The sequence below is a fragment of the Maylandia zebra genome, linkage group LG15, assembly GCF_041146795.1.
Source record: "Maylandia zebra isolate NMK-2024a linkage group LG15, Mzebra_GT3a, whole genome shotgun sequence".
In the NCBI taxonomy this organism is placed as follows: Eukaryota; Metazoa; Chordata; class Actinopteri; order Cichliformes; family Cichlidae; genus Maylandia; species Maylandia zebra.
The window spans coordinates 16,131,403-16,146,549 of NC_135181.1; the positions used below are offsets into that span (position 1 = coordinate 16,131,403).

A 15,147-nucleotide genomic window follows, 5' to 3' on the forward strand; every position below is an offset into this window, starting at 1 on the left:
AGCTTCAGGTTTTACTTCCAGTGGCTCCATGTGTAGTGGTTTGTGCAAAGATCCCAGGTTCAATCCCCAGAAAAAGCACAAATTCCTGATCTGTGGCACAACCTGCAGTGAAAAAGGAATCAGCCAAAAGTAGCTTTATTTCTATTTCTAGAACCTCTTAAGTCTTCACGTGTGGTTATTATATACATTCAGTGTAATATTTAATCAGATAATATTTTTTTGCTGCCTACTGCTCACATTTTTAAATTAAATAGCTGCAGTTTCCTTTTTCTTACAAAAAATACCTGATCTCATTAGTAAAGGTTAAACTGTTTGCCCAGATATTTCAGTAAATTTATATGTGTGTTTGATAACATGGAGTTTGTAGTAGAATTGTATATTCACATTTAATATATCTGCAGTACCGCGCTGATAAAATGTGTTATACCACCTACCATAAAACAATAAAATAGCAATATTTTAGAAATCCCAAATTAGACATTTTTAAACCCAAATTGGAACAACTACACTCGAATTCTCTGAGAAGAAGAAATTAATCAAGCATAACATTCAAATGCTACATTTTGGGCAATTTATTAATTAATATCAACACCTTTTCTATGAAAGTTTGGCCTTTTTTTGTTTCATGTCAGACATAAACAATTTGAATTTATGTTCCAGGATGCAGAAAGTTGATAAGGCCATTCTGGACTTTCTGACTTGCAAAAGTTGAAACAATTAATAGGATAATGCATTTACCTATTAGAGACTGTGTCGAATCGTTGGGTGCTTGACAGATGTTGAGCAGGTAAACATAGAAGCAAGAAGACAACAAATGTACTGTTGGAAAGTTACTCTTACAGAATGAGTGTGGCGAGTCATCATGCTTGTGTCATGTTAAATTGATGCATGTTGCTGTAAAAAGTGGTAAACAAAATGCATTTGGAAGCTCCACATAACAGTGATGTTCAGTTCAACGGGTTTCATAGTTGCATAATGTCTGCTGTGTGTGAATACACAGTTGAGATGACATCATCAGACATTTGACCAACAGCAACACAGACTCGGTCCTGTGCACTCCAGTGATGGCTACCATCGCATCACCATCATATATTGGTTAGGGTCCATTAATTTAGAATGAAAATTTGCCAGTCTGAGGCAGCTGACGAGCAACATGTGTTTCCATTTGTTTTACTTTGCTGTAAATTTCCATGAAATGACTTGTAGCATTTGTAGCCTTTTCAGTCATGGTTCAAAAACACAGTAAACAAGCTTTTCTTTTCCCTATCGTATCGTCTTGTCGTGCCAGATTCCCATGTATCAGCCCTGGGCTCTGTCACCAAACACGGCAGATTCTGTTTACTGCTCGGTCTCTAACCTTCTCACGGGGTGTCGGAGCAAAAGCTGCAGCCCCGGGGTCATCCTCTGTCAGATTGCATGTTGTTATTTTTGTGGTAAAATGTGTTTTACAGTAAGTCCGAATGTGAATATGCTAAAAATGGTAATTACTTGTCATCGCAGGACTTGATGACTTGTGGTTTTAGTCAGAAAGGCTGTTCCTGATAAATCTGACACCTCTACACAGCCTGTGTGTGCGTTTGTTGTCTGCTGTGCTCTGTCACACAATGGTTTTGACATTCATCGCCTTCCTTGTGGCTGTGCTAGTAATTTCAACGTGCCTATTAGATGCATTTGGAGGCATATCCAGTTTCCACTATATTGAAATCCGTTTAGCTGCTGTTGAGAGAAATCAAACCAACTTTGTTTGTGATAGGAAAAATGTTGTAATCTTCACGAAAACTTGTTTTATTGGCTCAGTCTTCCAATTTAGTTCCTTATTGTTGTAATTTCTTACATTGTCTGCACCTACAGGGTATAGGTAAAGTGAATATTTGGAAGGGATGTTGTCTGAGAATTTATCAGCTGAGTGCTTCAGAAAGAAGTCTGCTGTCTCACAAATATTGCGAGACAGCAGACTTCTGGAAAACATTTGTGTGGCTCTCTAAATGCTGTTTGGAATTAATGAGTATTTACTGAAAAATGGTCTAATTATAATAAGCATGTCTGGACTTATTTATGACTTGCTGTTTGTTAAAAATTCAGCTGTAATTAGAATTTAGAAAGAAAGTCTTTGAAGCCATGTAATGTAAATAAAAACAGTAATGTTCTGGAAACAGTTTAAGTCAAGTCAGTGCAATTACAAGCTAAAAAAAACACAAGTACTAAAACCACTCATAACAGTATTTATTTTATCATATTTATTTATTTATTTATAGCAGTATTTAATGTTTTTCCTGTATTTTCTTATCCCCATCCCAAATTTTGCAAACATGTTGCTCACATTAAATTCATCATGAGCATGTTTTTCAAAACACTACAAAAAATGTTGGTTTCTTCCTTTTGATATGTTGTTTTTATACTTTAATTAAATGCACAGTATAAATCATTTGTAAATTTGTGTAATTTTTCTTTCTTTATTTTATCATTTTAGCTTTTTTGGAAACAGGATTTTATTTGTGACCCGGGTTAGGCCACAGGCCTAGAGACTGGTTGATGGCTCTCTTGGGACCGCCACTTGCTTTGAAATGAGTATTCTCCAACTGGTTGCTGGAGGTTACCGGTAGTCACTGTGAAATCGATTGCTAAAGCCCCTTTCACTAAGGCTGAGAGACCCATCAGTGACCCCCTGACAACCAAAGGTTGCTAGGAAACGATGGGCAGTCCTTGACCGGTTAGCATGTGGTTGCTGTAGGTTGAGTCACCAAGAGTGTGCTGCACTGAAAACCTCCTTACGATTGATTTGGTCACTGGCAGATTGCTGTGGGCGCCCATGGTATGCATGGAGGATGCTGACTTGTGAGAAAACACTCACCAACTACTCACCAAGCTGTGATGAAACTGAAAACGTGTATCAGAAATAGAAAAGTGTTACATAATTAGACCTTTATTTTTTGACTATACAGGTTCACAAACTGGGGTTGACTCACATGCTTGGGTTGTCGTTATTCCTAGACTTTCAAAAACATTTCCACCGTGACGTCAGCATTTGGTTTGCGGGTTGCCATTTTGAAGCATCAAGTTTGCATTTCTGCCATTGCCATTTTATTTTTGAACCAGAAGCGATCATAATTGGGCAAGAGGATGGAGTAGCACCCAAAACCTGGTTGCAGAAAAATACTCAATACATTTGAACTCTGAAATTTGTCACTACAGGATTGCCTGGACCACAATCTAGGGACCACCCACTGGTCCCACCCACATGGACCACTATTTAGCTAATGTCATTCATTTAAAATCACAAATGATATTTTGGCTCATGGAAAGAATATTTATTTAGTATTTCATAGAAACACTTTATGAAATACACTTTTTTGGGACTCTGTTGAAGCTGGAGATGTTTCAAGGCAGTCATATTGCACTTCTGGACTAGCTTGATTTTTTGTTCCCAACACAGTGGATATGTGGGTTTTTCATAGAAGTATGGTCTTGATGTTTTTTTTCACAAACTTAGTCTGTTTGAGTCAAACTCTTGTTCGTTTTCCACCCTTGTGTGTGTGTTGTTGTTGTTGTTGTTGTTTTTGTTTTTTCCAGAATATACAATAGTTTCGCCTTAAAAATTTGGAAAAGAAATGCATAAAAAGAAAAGAATGCAAAGTAGTAAATTTTACAGCTTATCTGCTCCAAAGCAGGGCATCTTCTATGTGTACGTTTTTGTTGCTCCTACTCCAGATGCATCTTGTCAATAAGTGCATTGAACTTCTCATGTGGTTTATTATTGATGCATTTTGAATCCTTTGGAGTTTGACTGGAGTTGCGAAAATGAATCAAAAGTCATACACTTTTGTTACATGACTTAATTTCAAGGCATTCAGACTTAGGGTCTAATCAAAACACCTACGTCGGTGTGTCTTTGCTTTGAGGAAGTTGAGATTTGAGAGTTTATCAGCGTGGAATTCACCTGCTGAGCGCTGAATTGTAATTTATACGACTTATGTATTTCTAAGTAAGCGAACAGTTACGCAAAGACATATTTTATTGTGTTTAATCTGTGGCAGGACTTTATTGAAATGTTATTGAAGTGATTTGGATTTTTCAGACATTTTTTTTTTTAGACTTTTCCTGGATATTGTTGAATCTAAATTGTGGGATTTTAAAAAAAAAAAAGTATGAATACTGTGTAATTAAAAGTGCTGTCACAGGAAAACACTCAGTCATGCTGCAGACCAAAACAAACCAACCAGTTAAAAGTTTGAGAAGTTTTTGGAGCAGTTGTTGTTTAACTGCCAGATTCGACAGTGCGCCGCATGCCTGCTCGCCTCTAATTTGCCTCATTTACACATTATTACCTTGTTATGCTCATCTTTCTTTTTCGATGCGGCAGCCAATCTGAATGTGTGGGATAATGATTGTTATTATACATATTCACCAGAGACCTCAATCCTGATGTCATCTCGCACATTCAAAAGGAGTCGTGGAGTGGTCGGAAGTCCCATTTGTTTGTTCTGGCACAGCTATTCAAGGGCACATATAGCTGTAATTACATAGTAGATAATGCAGCTGATCTGTGACAAATATTTTAACTTTACTACTGAACATTTGTCTTGTGAGTCATCCTGTTGAATTGTGTGTGTTTTAGTGGAAACTAATATTAATAGGGAGGAGATGTTAGCGTATTCTTTTTGAGCATGCATCATATATTAGGATTGAATATTGATACAGTCTATCCAGAATCTTATTTCCTTCGAGGGTGCGTTTGTTCATAGTCTTACTTTTGCATCTTATATCATTTCCACACTTATACGTTATTTCATCCAGTTTCTCGTTATTAAAATGGGCCCGGGTGCTGCAGTGCCGCAGACCTCCGGGCCCCTTCTGATTAAGTCGAGAATGAAACAAAGGCAGGGTCAGTCACAGAGAGGCGTGATGGGGAAAATAAAACAGCTATTCAAGGAAATTACAAACTTTGTTTATTCGTCTGACATCATACTGTAGCATAATGCGCTCGTACAATAGTCCCCACAGGATCCAGTATTTGATAAGGAAGCAGGGCGACTGCCTGCGTGCTGTGTACAGGTTGGTAAAAGGTCAGATATCATAAATTCCAGTAGTCTGGAGCTAATTTTGGTCCCGCTGCTGCTGCTGCTGCTTCTTCTTCTTCTTCTTCTTTTTTGCACGATGTAGTGAATCTCGAGCAGCTCGATTTGCGTGAAGTGTTTCCAGCTGGGCGTCGTGTACCTGGAGTCCAGTGTTTTAACGATGCATGAAACTATACATTTTTACACATAAATTGTGAGTATTTATTACACAGCGTGCTGCGGGGAAAGGCTTGTTCTAACATTTGAGCCCAAGGTTTATTTGTTAGCACCTGGCGGCTCTTTTTTGCTTCTCATCCGTAAATACTCTGCATACTCTTTCACGCGATTCAGTCTCAACAGGATCTTGAGCTTTATTGTGAAAGGTGTATGTGGAAAATAAACAAGTGGACACGCGATGGTTTTACCGTCGTTGTTGCTAACGACAACGCATAAAAACAGGCTCTTGTCCGTCCGTAGTGTGGTTATATTAAATATAAGAGAAAGAGAGAACTTTAAGAAATTAATGTAGCCACTACAGTGACCATCAAAACGATGAAAAAATATTGCCGTAAACAGTTTATTTTGCGACACCACGAAACAAACGATAGACGTTTTTATATCTTCATCCGATATATATCGTTATATCGAACAGCCCTATTTGTAACTTGAACTGCCTGAGGTCAGCGCTACTATAAACTCCCTGACCAGAATAATAAAAATTGATACACAGGACAAGATAACAGCATTGTTACCTTAATGATTGGCTATTTTTATTTTTTACTGCTGCATATATGAAGCGATAATGCCTTAAAATTTTTAAATCAAAATTTCTAAACTGTGGGAGACAGAATATATTACTGGGGAATTAACATTGTACAGTCACAAGAAATCCTTAGTGGGATTATCAGATGACACACTGGCACTGTACCACTAATGTGAATGGAAATTGCATTCATTAAGACATAATCACGTCATGAGTAATTAGTGTTTTTATGAACATGAGCCTGGATATTAAAAATACAACTCTCCAGCATGCACGATGCTGTGAAAAGGTTTCAGGAATCAGATTCAGACTTTAGTCACTCCCTGGAAATCCTGTTCTGTTTTCTTGCGATTGTTCTTCTGCAGTGCTCAGAACAGCAACCCTTCAGCTATAGTGTCATTTTGTGGAATGGACGCTGTGGAAATGGAGCTCTCGTCAGCAACGATGATGCTTGACATGAAACAAAGTCGAGTCAGTTTAAAGGGAAGTTGTTTCTCTCTTGCAAGTGGTCATAACAGTGGTTTGATCAGTCAAGTCCTGGAACTTTTTCAGTATGACCAATCATAACCTCCGTGTCTTTTCACTGAGCCTTGATACTTGGGAAAAAAGAGCTCTCTCATCACGTTTTAGTAAAAAAAAAAAAAAAATTGTCCACAACAAAAGGCTGCTTTTCTTCCTTGTCAGCCATGTTTATATTTGCTGTATATATTTCTGATTGTTTCAGGATTTGAATAGAAGGCAGGCAGCAGAGCGCTTCTGCTCTGCAATAGTGCAACATTGGCTGATAAAGAGTTTGACTGCCAAAGTCCCTGATAACTGGTGGCACACGTGTGCTGCCATAATGAGACAGATTTGGATGGATTAAGCACCAAGTGGTGATGGAAAATGGCAGCCAACATGTCACCCTTCACCAGCAGGAAGAGATCCAGCCTGTAGCAGCACGTCCCGCCTGCCTGTACTGCCCTTCACAGCTTGCTGGCAGTTTGATGTGTGGAGCTTTAGGAAAGCTCAGAGATTCTGTCGCTGCTTTACATCATCTGCAATTCTTCTCCTAGTAAAAAAAAAAAAAAAATGTTTGACTTGGCTTCAAAATAAGCTCTCAGTAGTTTTGTCAATATTTAACAGTTACAGCTGCAAATCAATTTAGAGGCCATTTAGTGTGTTTATCTAAAAAGCTATTTTTAAAAGATGTCTGTTTAGTCTGGATTCTTTCTCTCACTTTCTGTCTTCCTTTCTCACAAGCGTTCTTGCTTCCTGTGTGAATTTGACCCCCACTGTTAGCCCAGATGCACCACGCTCCAGGATCACATAAGCTCTTACTTTGTGTTTTTTAGCGTCTTGCCAAATACTGGTGCTTTCCTGGCAACTCCAGTCACTCTCTGACCTCAGCTAAAGGTTGCGTGTTCACGCTGAACCCCGGAGGTATTCGTCATTTTTACTCTCTGCGAGGCCAAGGTGAAAAGTCACATCACAGCACCTCATAGCAACTCATGTCATTGCTTATTCTATTGCGTATTTTAAAAGCGTGCAATTGCACGTGACCGCTTCAGCTGCACTTTTTGTCTTCCACGTTCCCAGCAGCTACAAGATTTGCATTTTTCCAAGTCTCGACAATCCTCTCAGTCCCTCGACAAATAAACAACAGATGCTCAAATGTCTTCTTTGACTCATGCTTGATCTTCAGTATCGTGTGCCATTTTCTTATACTTCAGCAGTGTTACAGTGTGCTCAGTGTGTAGAGCTGATTTTGTTTTCAAAGCAAAGTGTGATGTAATAAGTCAGTGATCCTGTGTAGCTCAGTAGGTGGAGCAGGAGCTGTTGCACTGCTTTATTGAGAGATGAAATACAGACACTCGTGTTGTGTTAGTGTTTGTATGTGCTGATGTGTTATTGTAGGTCCTTCTGAAGCAATGCAGCTGTGTTTAATGATCAAAAATAAAGATTAACTACATGATTAGCTTCCGTCATACTTCTGCATGAAGCATCGGAGCCTCGTCTTACATTCAAAGAAGCATGCTTCCTAAAGTCACACCACAGTTGATTTCGATTTATTACATTTAAACCTTCCATGTCTAAACTACAATACTTTATAGCCTGTGCTTTTGATGTTTTCATCTTCTAAAAGGTACAGTTACACAATTATTTAATACTGATGCTAAAAATCAATTGAAACTTGAAGGAAATGTGTGACACAAGAAGAATAACATAAGAATTTAAACTACTGTACATAAAAAAAGCTTGTGCCCAAATAGTATTAAAGACCAATACAAATGGCAACATACATTCATTTAATAGAAACCTAAAATTTATAACTGTGGAAAATGGATGTTAATGTGAACATTAACTCATGGTACATTTATCCTTTAATTTCAAAAATGTCACCCAAAATATTTCTGTATAAGACTTCTGAGTCTTCTTGAGTGTTTTCTCTCCTAGAGAGATCCTTGGTCTCAGAAGATTCCCACAAGACATGTCAGTATTTGCTTCAGTCAAATGTTGCCGCTACTTGAATAAAACATTCAGTTAATCTGCACAGTGAGCTGCATATTACTGCGTTTCAGTGAAGACCAGTCAAGTCAAAAGTAGTTTATTTCCATCTGTAGTAATTTGGTGACATGGCTCTGTGCTGGAACCTCCCTGATGCACAGAGACCTGCAGCTCACTGGGTATTTTCTCTGTACACCCTAGAGATGGTTGTGGGAGAAAATCCCAGCAGATCACCAGTTTCTGAAATATTTCCACCAGCCAGTCTGGCACCATCAGCCATGACACATTTAAAGCCACTTAAATCACCTTTCTCAGCCATTGTCATGCTCAATTTCTCCATGACTATAAACAAAAGTATAACAAGTCATCTTTAAACACTGTTTCCAGAATTAGTTGTGCCATTTGGATGTGTAGAGTGATATCTGCTAAGCCATCAGCTAATGTGGCACTGAGATTAGCTGATCTTTGTGGCCTGTATGAACCAACGGTCAGTTTAATCCCAATTTAGTGCTCTGTCATTGCAATTTGCTTTGCTTTTGTAGAATTGAATGCATCGGGCATAGAGCAGCCTTAAGTTTAAGTCTTTTTCCTCTTGATGTCTTCTAAAAGTATCTAATTAGTATCAGTAATAACAAAATTGATGATGATAAAGAAAATGTGAAGAAATTGCAGTTGTGTGTGTCATTTATCAAAAGTAGCTGCATTGATCAGTTGTGCAGCATGTGCCTGAAACCTTTTACAATGATTCAGCTCAAAGTAAAAAGCAAGGCTGTGGTAAACCAGACCATAATACCCCACCTAGATTCACGATTTTTAACGTGTGATAAGAGAAAAGAATATGCTTTGTATTCGCTCACATTAAAGCCACGCGCCGTCTCTCATCTCTGTCTGCGCAGGCCACTAAAGAGCTGAAACAATACGACAACAAGATCATTGAGTGCACCTTTACCAACAACAGCTGGGTGTTCATGAGGCAAAGGGTGGACAAGAGCTTCCCCAACTCCTATGATACAGCCATGGGTGAGTCTTTGTCCTTCTCCTTCCAGCCGTTATTTTTAATATCCCACTGTCTCCTGTATCTGAGTCTAAATCTGTGCAAATAACAGCCAGTCAGCCTGTGATTAATGGGTTATTTTATCTATATTTCTTTTATTTGTATTTGCAACAGCCTCAGTTTTATTTCTGCATTGTGAGACTGTGTATGCGGAGGGGCAGATGTTATGTTGTGTACTCTCCATTAAGAATGCACACTGACACTGTGGCCTTGTCTTTGGAGCTGAGGACAAGTTGTTTTCTTTAGCTCCTCACTGTGAATAGAGTAGCTGACATTTTGCCACACAATTTCCAATCTTTAAGAGGTTTTACTGTCGTGAATGGGAATGCGCATGATATATTATTGGCTGATAAGCGAGAAAATGAAATCATTGTTACTGTTTCAATAATGAAAGTTCAGCCGATAATTAAATCTGATAGCACGGTGCATGCTGCGGATGTTAGCAATCATTTTTGACTTTTTGCTTTTTTTTTTCTTCTGCTCTTTGCTTGCTGCCTGAGGGCAAGGCTGAGCTCCTCATGCAGAACAGTGGAGTTAAAGAAACTTTAGACGACGCTCGTTCATCTGTACGACAAACTCTACAAACAGTTTATCAAACAGGTTGATCAAGTAGAATATAAATGTCTTTAACTGCCCGTCGAGATGTTAACCTGCTGCCTCTGCTTCATCCACAGCCATTTTCACACATTACTCATGATGCCTCTAGCAAATTGTTATGAACAATCTACAGACTAATAGATAATCTCCGTACCGATTAAGCTTAATGTACAGTGGTTTTTTGTCTTAATATTAAAATTAAATGTTTTGTCTGTTGCTAAGAAATCATTGGCAGCATCACAGTATTTATGAAGACTTTCTGGGGGCCTTACAAGATAGCATTTTCCAAGCACCTGTTTACAATCCCAGAACCAATTAAGCTGGTTTGGGCTCAAAATATTTCCATGTACTGTTCAGCTAGCTACCTGGGTTGCTAATAAGCCAAGCTGCTAGTCTGCAGGAATGTTCACTTGAACAGACGCGTGATAAGAGCGAGACATGACAATCAAAGGAAGCTAAATGGAAAACTGTAGCAGCAAAGATGGCCTTTCTCCTGCCCCTGACCCAAAGAACCAATCAGTAGGAACCATAAGTCGGTCTTATAATTATGCTGATTAATGCGCACAGTGGAGGGTCACGCAGCGTCAGCCGTATGATGTATCTTATTACTTGTAGATAAAACTACTTGTCGTTTGTCTTTGTAGTAAAGCTAGTAAAGCTTACTAGGAAAGAAATATGCCTTTGGGGCAAAGTCACCACACCACACATTTTTTCTATACATGCTGGTTTTTGTTTAGTTGTCCAGGGTTCGACCGCTTTGAGCATTGACATAAACTGTGGTTCTCTCCCTGTTCAGTGAGACAGGGTCTTGTTTGGTGGAGCCACATTGGCTGCAGAGGGGCAACGCCAGCTTCTCAAAGGGCTTTGATTGTGCCCTGAGAGATACATGCAGTAGGGTGGTGTGAGATTCTATCAGCTGTGGTGCTTAAATGATGCTCAGTTGGAACTTAGGGCCCCAAATTGTGCTGAGAAGAAATCCCCCTACCATCAACATCACCACCAGCCTGAACCATTAATAGTAGACAGGATGAATACATGATTTCATGGTGCTTATGCTAAATTCTGAACAAATCCCAACCATGCAAATGTAGAAATGGAGACTCATCTGATCAGGCAGCGTTTTTCCAATCCTCTATTGTCCAATTTTGGTGGTCCGGTGTGAATTGCAGCCTCAGTTTCTTCCGCTGCTTTAAGGCATCTGCTTTGAGGCTCTGCATTTTTACGCTGTTGGTCTTCTGCACACTTTGGCAATAAAGTGTTTTGCTGTATAGTTTTTTGTACATATATAATGATGCATTTTTTAACTTTTTTTTAAGTACAAGGATTTGCTTGTCTTGTGCTTGTACATTTAAGTCTCTTTAATGAGGTTTTAATGAGCTATGGGTCTTAAAGTTAGAATAAATCGTGAGTTCTCAGTCTGAGTACCCTTTCTTCCTCTCCACCAGCAGCACCCCTACAGCAGTAAAGAGGTAGATGTTGTGAGAGAGGATAAACGCTACCACAGAGCTGTCAGACAATTTATTAGTTCAAGGGCTTTAATCTGGCCCGGGTTATGGTCTCTCAGACCTACTTCGGTGCAACGACATCAGTCAAAAATCAAATATGTTTGCAGTCGATTCACACGGACACGCTCGAAGGTGGAATGAAAATCCAGCTGTGATGGACTGCAAACGTTATCCATGCACATTTTTAGGCCATCTCTTGCAGTTAGGCAATGCAACCCTAGGCTTTCATTTCACCTCCACAGTTAATGGCTGTCTTGAAGACAGTGCAGATGTGGCACTACTTCTAATATATTTTCAAATAATGGACTTATAATGGGAAATGCATGAAAAGGGGAAAACGATTACAAATTCAATGCTTCAATCAAATTGGGTTTCATTTCACAAGTTGTGATTTTTGTTTTAAACTTTAAAGTTCTCCCCCACGTGCCACATGCTATGAAAATGCACAGCAACCACAACAGGAGAAACAAATGGACACAAACAAAGCAGAGCAAGGCGAGGACAGAATGCAAAAATAATAGATAAACACGGCAATAAACCATGTTTGTGTAGCACTTAATCTAAATGCTGAGTTCACAGCGCTATGCAAGGAGGAGCATAAAAGTACATATTGAAGCAATAAAAACAAGAAGCACAAGCGAGGGAAAACACATTTAAAGAATGAACGAAATTGATTGAAGAAGATAGAAAAGATGGTCCTGAATTATTGAGCTTTAGATCCCGAGGCGGACTGTTGTACAGCCTCGGAGCCCAGATGGCAAAAGCGCCTTTTATCTCAAATCTGGTCAGATAGTAACACATTTGTCCCCGAGCTGATAACATTTCGCTTCATTTAGAGGCTGGATATAGTCGTCAGTGTGCTGCTGGTATTATGGCGCTGTCATAACCGTGCAGAGGGAGCTGTGGAGCAGGAGGGGCTTTTTTCTAGCACTCAAAATCAAAAAGTCCATATCATGTTTCCGTAGACAGTGGGAGTGACTCAAAAGTTGGTGTGTGTCTGTGATAAAATAGTGGTTAAAATGTACTTTAGCAGCTTGGATGCGTGTCGAATCCTCTCTGATTAATATAATTATGAATCATTAATTTAGGTGTTTTTGCATCATCCACACCATCATCAGAGAATGCAGTTGTTTCAGGTGCCTGAATCTTTCTGTTATGCACAAGGTGTCTCTTGCTTTTAAATCTCGAGAGTGGACGGTCAGTGATGACGTTAAGTTTTTCGTTTTTTCCACCAGGCCATCTTAGGTTATAAAAGAAAAATGGCTCCATAGTATAGCGGGGTTGTGTTAGGATAGACATTTGGCACATACTGAGACATGCAGAGTTACCTGCTGTGGCGACGTAACTTTTATGCCAGGACATCTCTGAGGCGGGCGTGGCTCAAGAGGCAGAGCAGGTCATCTACCAGTCAGTTCAATCATTGGCTCATCTTTTCAACATGCCCGCAAGATACTGACCCCTAAATTGGTCCTGGTACAGCCACCAGTGTGTGTGCGTGCATGTTAGAAGGTGTGTGAATGGATTGTAGGACTTTGAGTCATGATACATGATACATGAAACAGGCAGTTCTAGTGTACATCATGACTCGCCTTTGCATCTTTGTGTTTTGCTTTACTTTGACTCACTGGCTCTGTTTAGGAAGAGATTAGCAAGAGACAGACTGCATTATTTGATCACCTGGGAATGAGAACGTGCTTGAAAGAACCATGAATTCACTGTTGCTGGAAAAGCCTGTCGGCATTTCTATTGTAACTTCCTTTCTCCTTTTTTTTGTCCAGCTGTGTGTCAAAGCATCCGGGAGCCCGTCACTAAGGAAATCCTTTTGGAGTATCTGGACCGCTGTGCTCAGGGAGCACAATCCCAAAACCGGAAAAACCCGCGAGACCCAGACTCTGAGCTAATGCCCCCTCCCCCTCCAAAGAGACCCAACCGGGCCATCCCGTAGCCCGTAGCTACGCCTTTGGGACTGCTCCACGGTTACGGTGTACATCCAGCCACTCACACCCCAACAGATAAAGGACATTTCAAGGCTTTCTTACCTGCAGCACGTTTGCTTTATCAGCCCATACATTTCGGGGCACCAGAAAACCTCGATGTCATTAAATTACATTGTAGACCTCTTTGTAGCTTTAATTGCCTGTGTTCTTATTAAAATGTTTAAAAAAAAAAAAAATTACGCTTAGGTAATTTTTTTTTTTCATTGTTTTGCTGTTTATAATTTTAAACAACTGAGCTAATTGGTATTTATTTACTTGGGAATTGTTATAGCAACAAATAACACCTGACAAACCGTGTTCATGTTTTGTCAACTAGTTCCTTAATTTGATTTTGAAAGAGGAGTAAACATCTTTAAAGCTCAGTCTGCTGTCTTGATGAGTCTACACTACAAAAATAGTTTCCACCATCAGGTCTCATGTAGATTTACACAAAGCTGCGCAGATGTTCAATTAACAGATTAAGGTTTCTCATTGAGTTCCACCTGTAAGACTCAGGCGGGGGTTTCCAAATGTTTTCATATCTCAGATAAGGATTAGATCTCAGTACTCTGCCTCAGCCCATCTGTGTGGACTTTTGTTTTAAAGGCCACATGGGTGGGCGGGGGAGATGACAACGTGATTACACAGTCTCTACAAAGTAACTACAACTACAAAACCAGTGAAGTCAAGCTGCAGATGGGTGGCACACAAAAGGAAACAAAAATCAACAAATTGTCTCGCAGAAGTGAAGAAGCTTCAAACGGAAGGATAAATACAACTTTTCCAGAAGATTAGAGCCTCAAATCGCTTGACTTTGATTTTAATTCACCATGCGCTCGTTGTTCCCCAGTTTTCATCTACACCGAGGTATTAAAGCCAAAAGGTTTATGCTATATCCAGCATCAAAGTGAAGAACACTGGTTTTTGTGTTTAGCCAATTAGGATTTTGTTTTTTAAAAAAATGTCTTGTGTGCCATGTGATTTGGCTTCAAAAAGGCAGAAAAAATCTTAGACACTTTTCAGTCTAAGAAACAGCACATCTGTGTGAAAAACATCTTCATTTTAAGGTGTATTTTGTTTGCCAAGGACGAGGTAACAGTTTAATAGAAAAGTTGCTTCACTTAGATTTAACTGATTTTTCTCTGAAGGCCCCGGGCAGGAGGACAAAACACAACAAAATGCTTAAAGCATGTTAAAGCAAAATCAAACAGAAGCTTAAAGAATAAATGCTGACTGTAATGTGCTGTAGTTACAAAATAAACAGTAATGTCTATACTAATTGTTACATAACCACCTGCCACAGAATAACATCTGTGAACATGTGAGTAGGGATACTTTTAGTTGGGTCTTTTATGTATTTGGACTATAATCATGGATGATGTTACCGAATTATGAGTTTGCAGCATTAATTCAAGAGGATTAACAGTTCGGTCATTTTTCACACATTCCCTTCATTTTTTTTCAGGGTATGAATTGATTGGACATTTCACTGATGAGCTCATTCAAGGCTAGGCGTGACTTTTTCCCCTCATTACTTCATGACGAGTCTGTTCAGACTTCCTTGTACCAACGCTCCAGAGCCCGGTGTAAATTATTTAATATATTAGGTACAATTGTGAGATAAGATGCACAAAAAAAAAAAAAAAAAAAAAATCACCAATTTTCAGTGAAGGTGATAACAAAAAAAAACTGTTTTTGTACACCCTGGCAA

The 15,147-nt window shown here is 39.3% G+C and overlaps 1 protein-coding gene across 1 annotated transcript in view; it reads left to right on the forward strand.

Annotated features, from left to right (window-relative positions):
- rngtt (RNA guanylyltransferase and 5'-phosphatase) overlaps nucleotides 1-13,819 on the forward strand; it is a 117,043-nt gene extending 103,224 nt beyond the window's left edge. Inside the window, exons 15-16 of the mRNA XM_004550481.6 lie at nucleotides 9,201-9,324; nucleotides 13,239-13,819. Of these exons, the coding sequence (XP_004550538.1) occupies nucleotides 9,201-9,324; nucleotides 13,239-13,405 (291 nt within the window). The 3' untranslated portion in view covers nucleotides 13,406-13,819. The remainder of the gene's footprint in view (nucleotides 1-9,200; nucleotides 9,325-13,238) is intronic.
- Nucleotides 13,820-15,147: the final 1,328 nt, after the last annotated feature.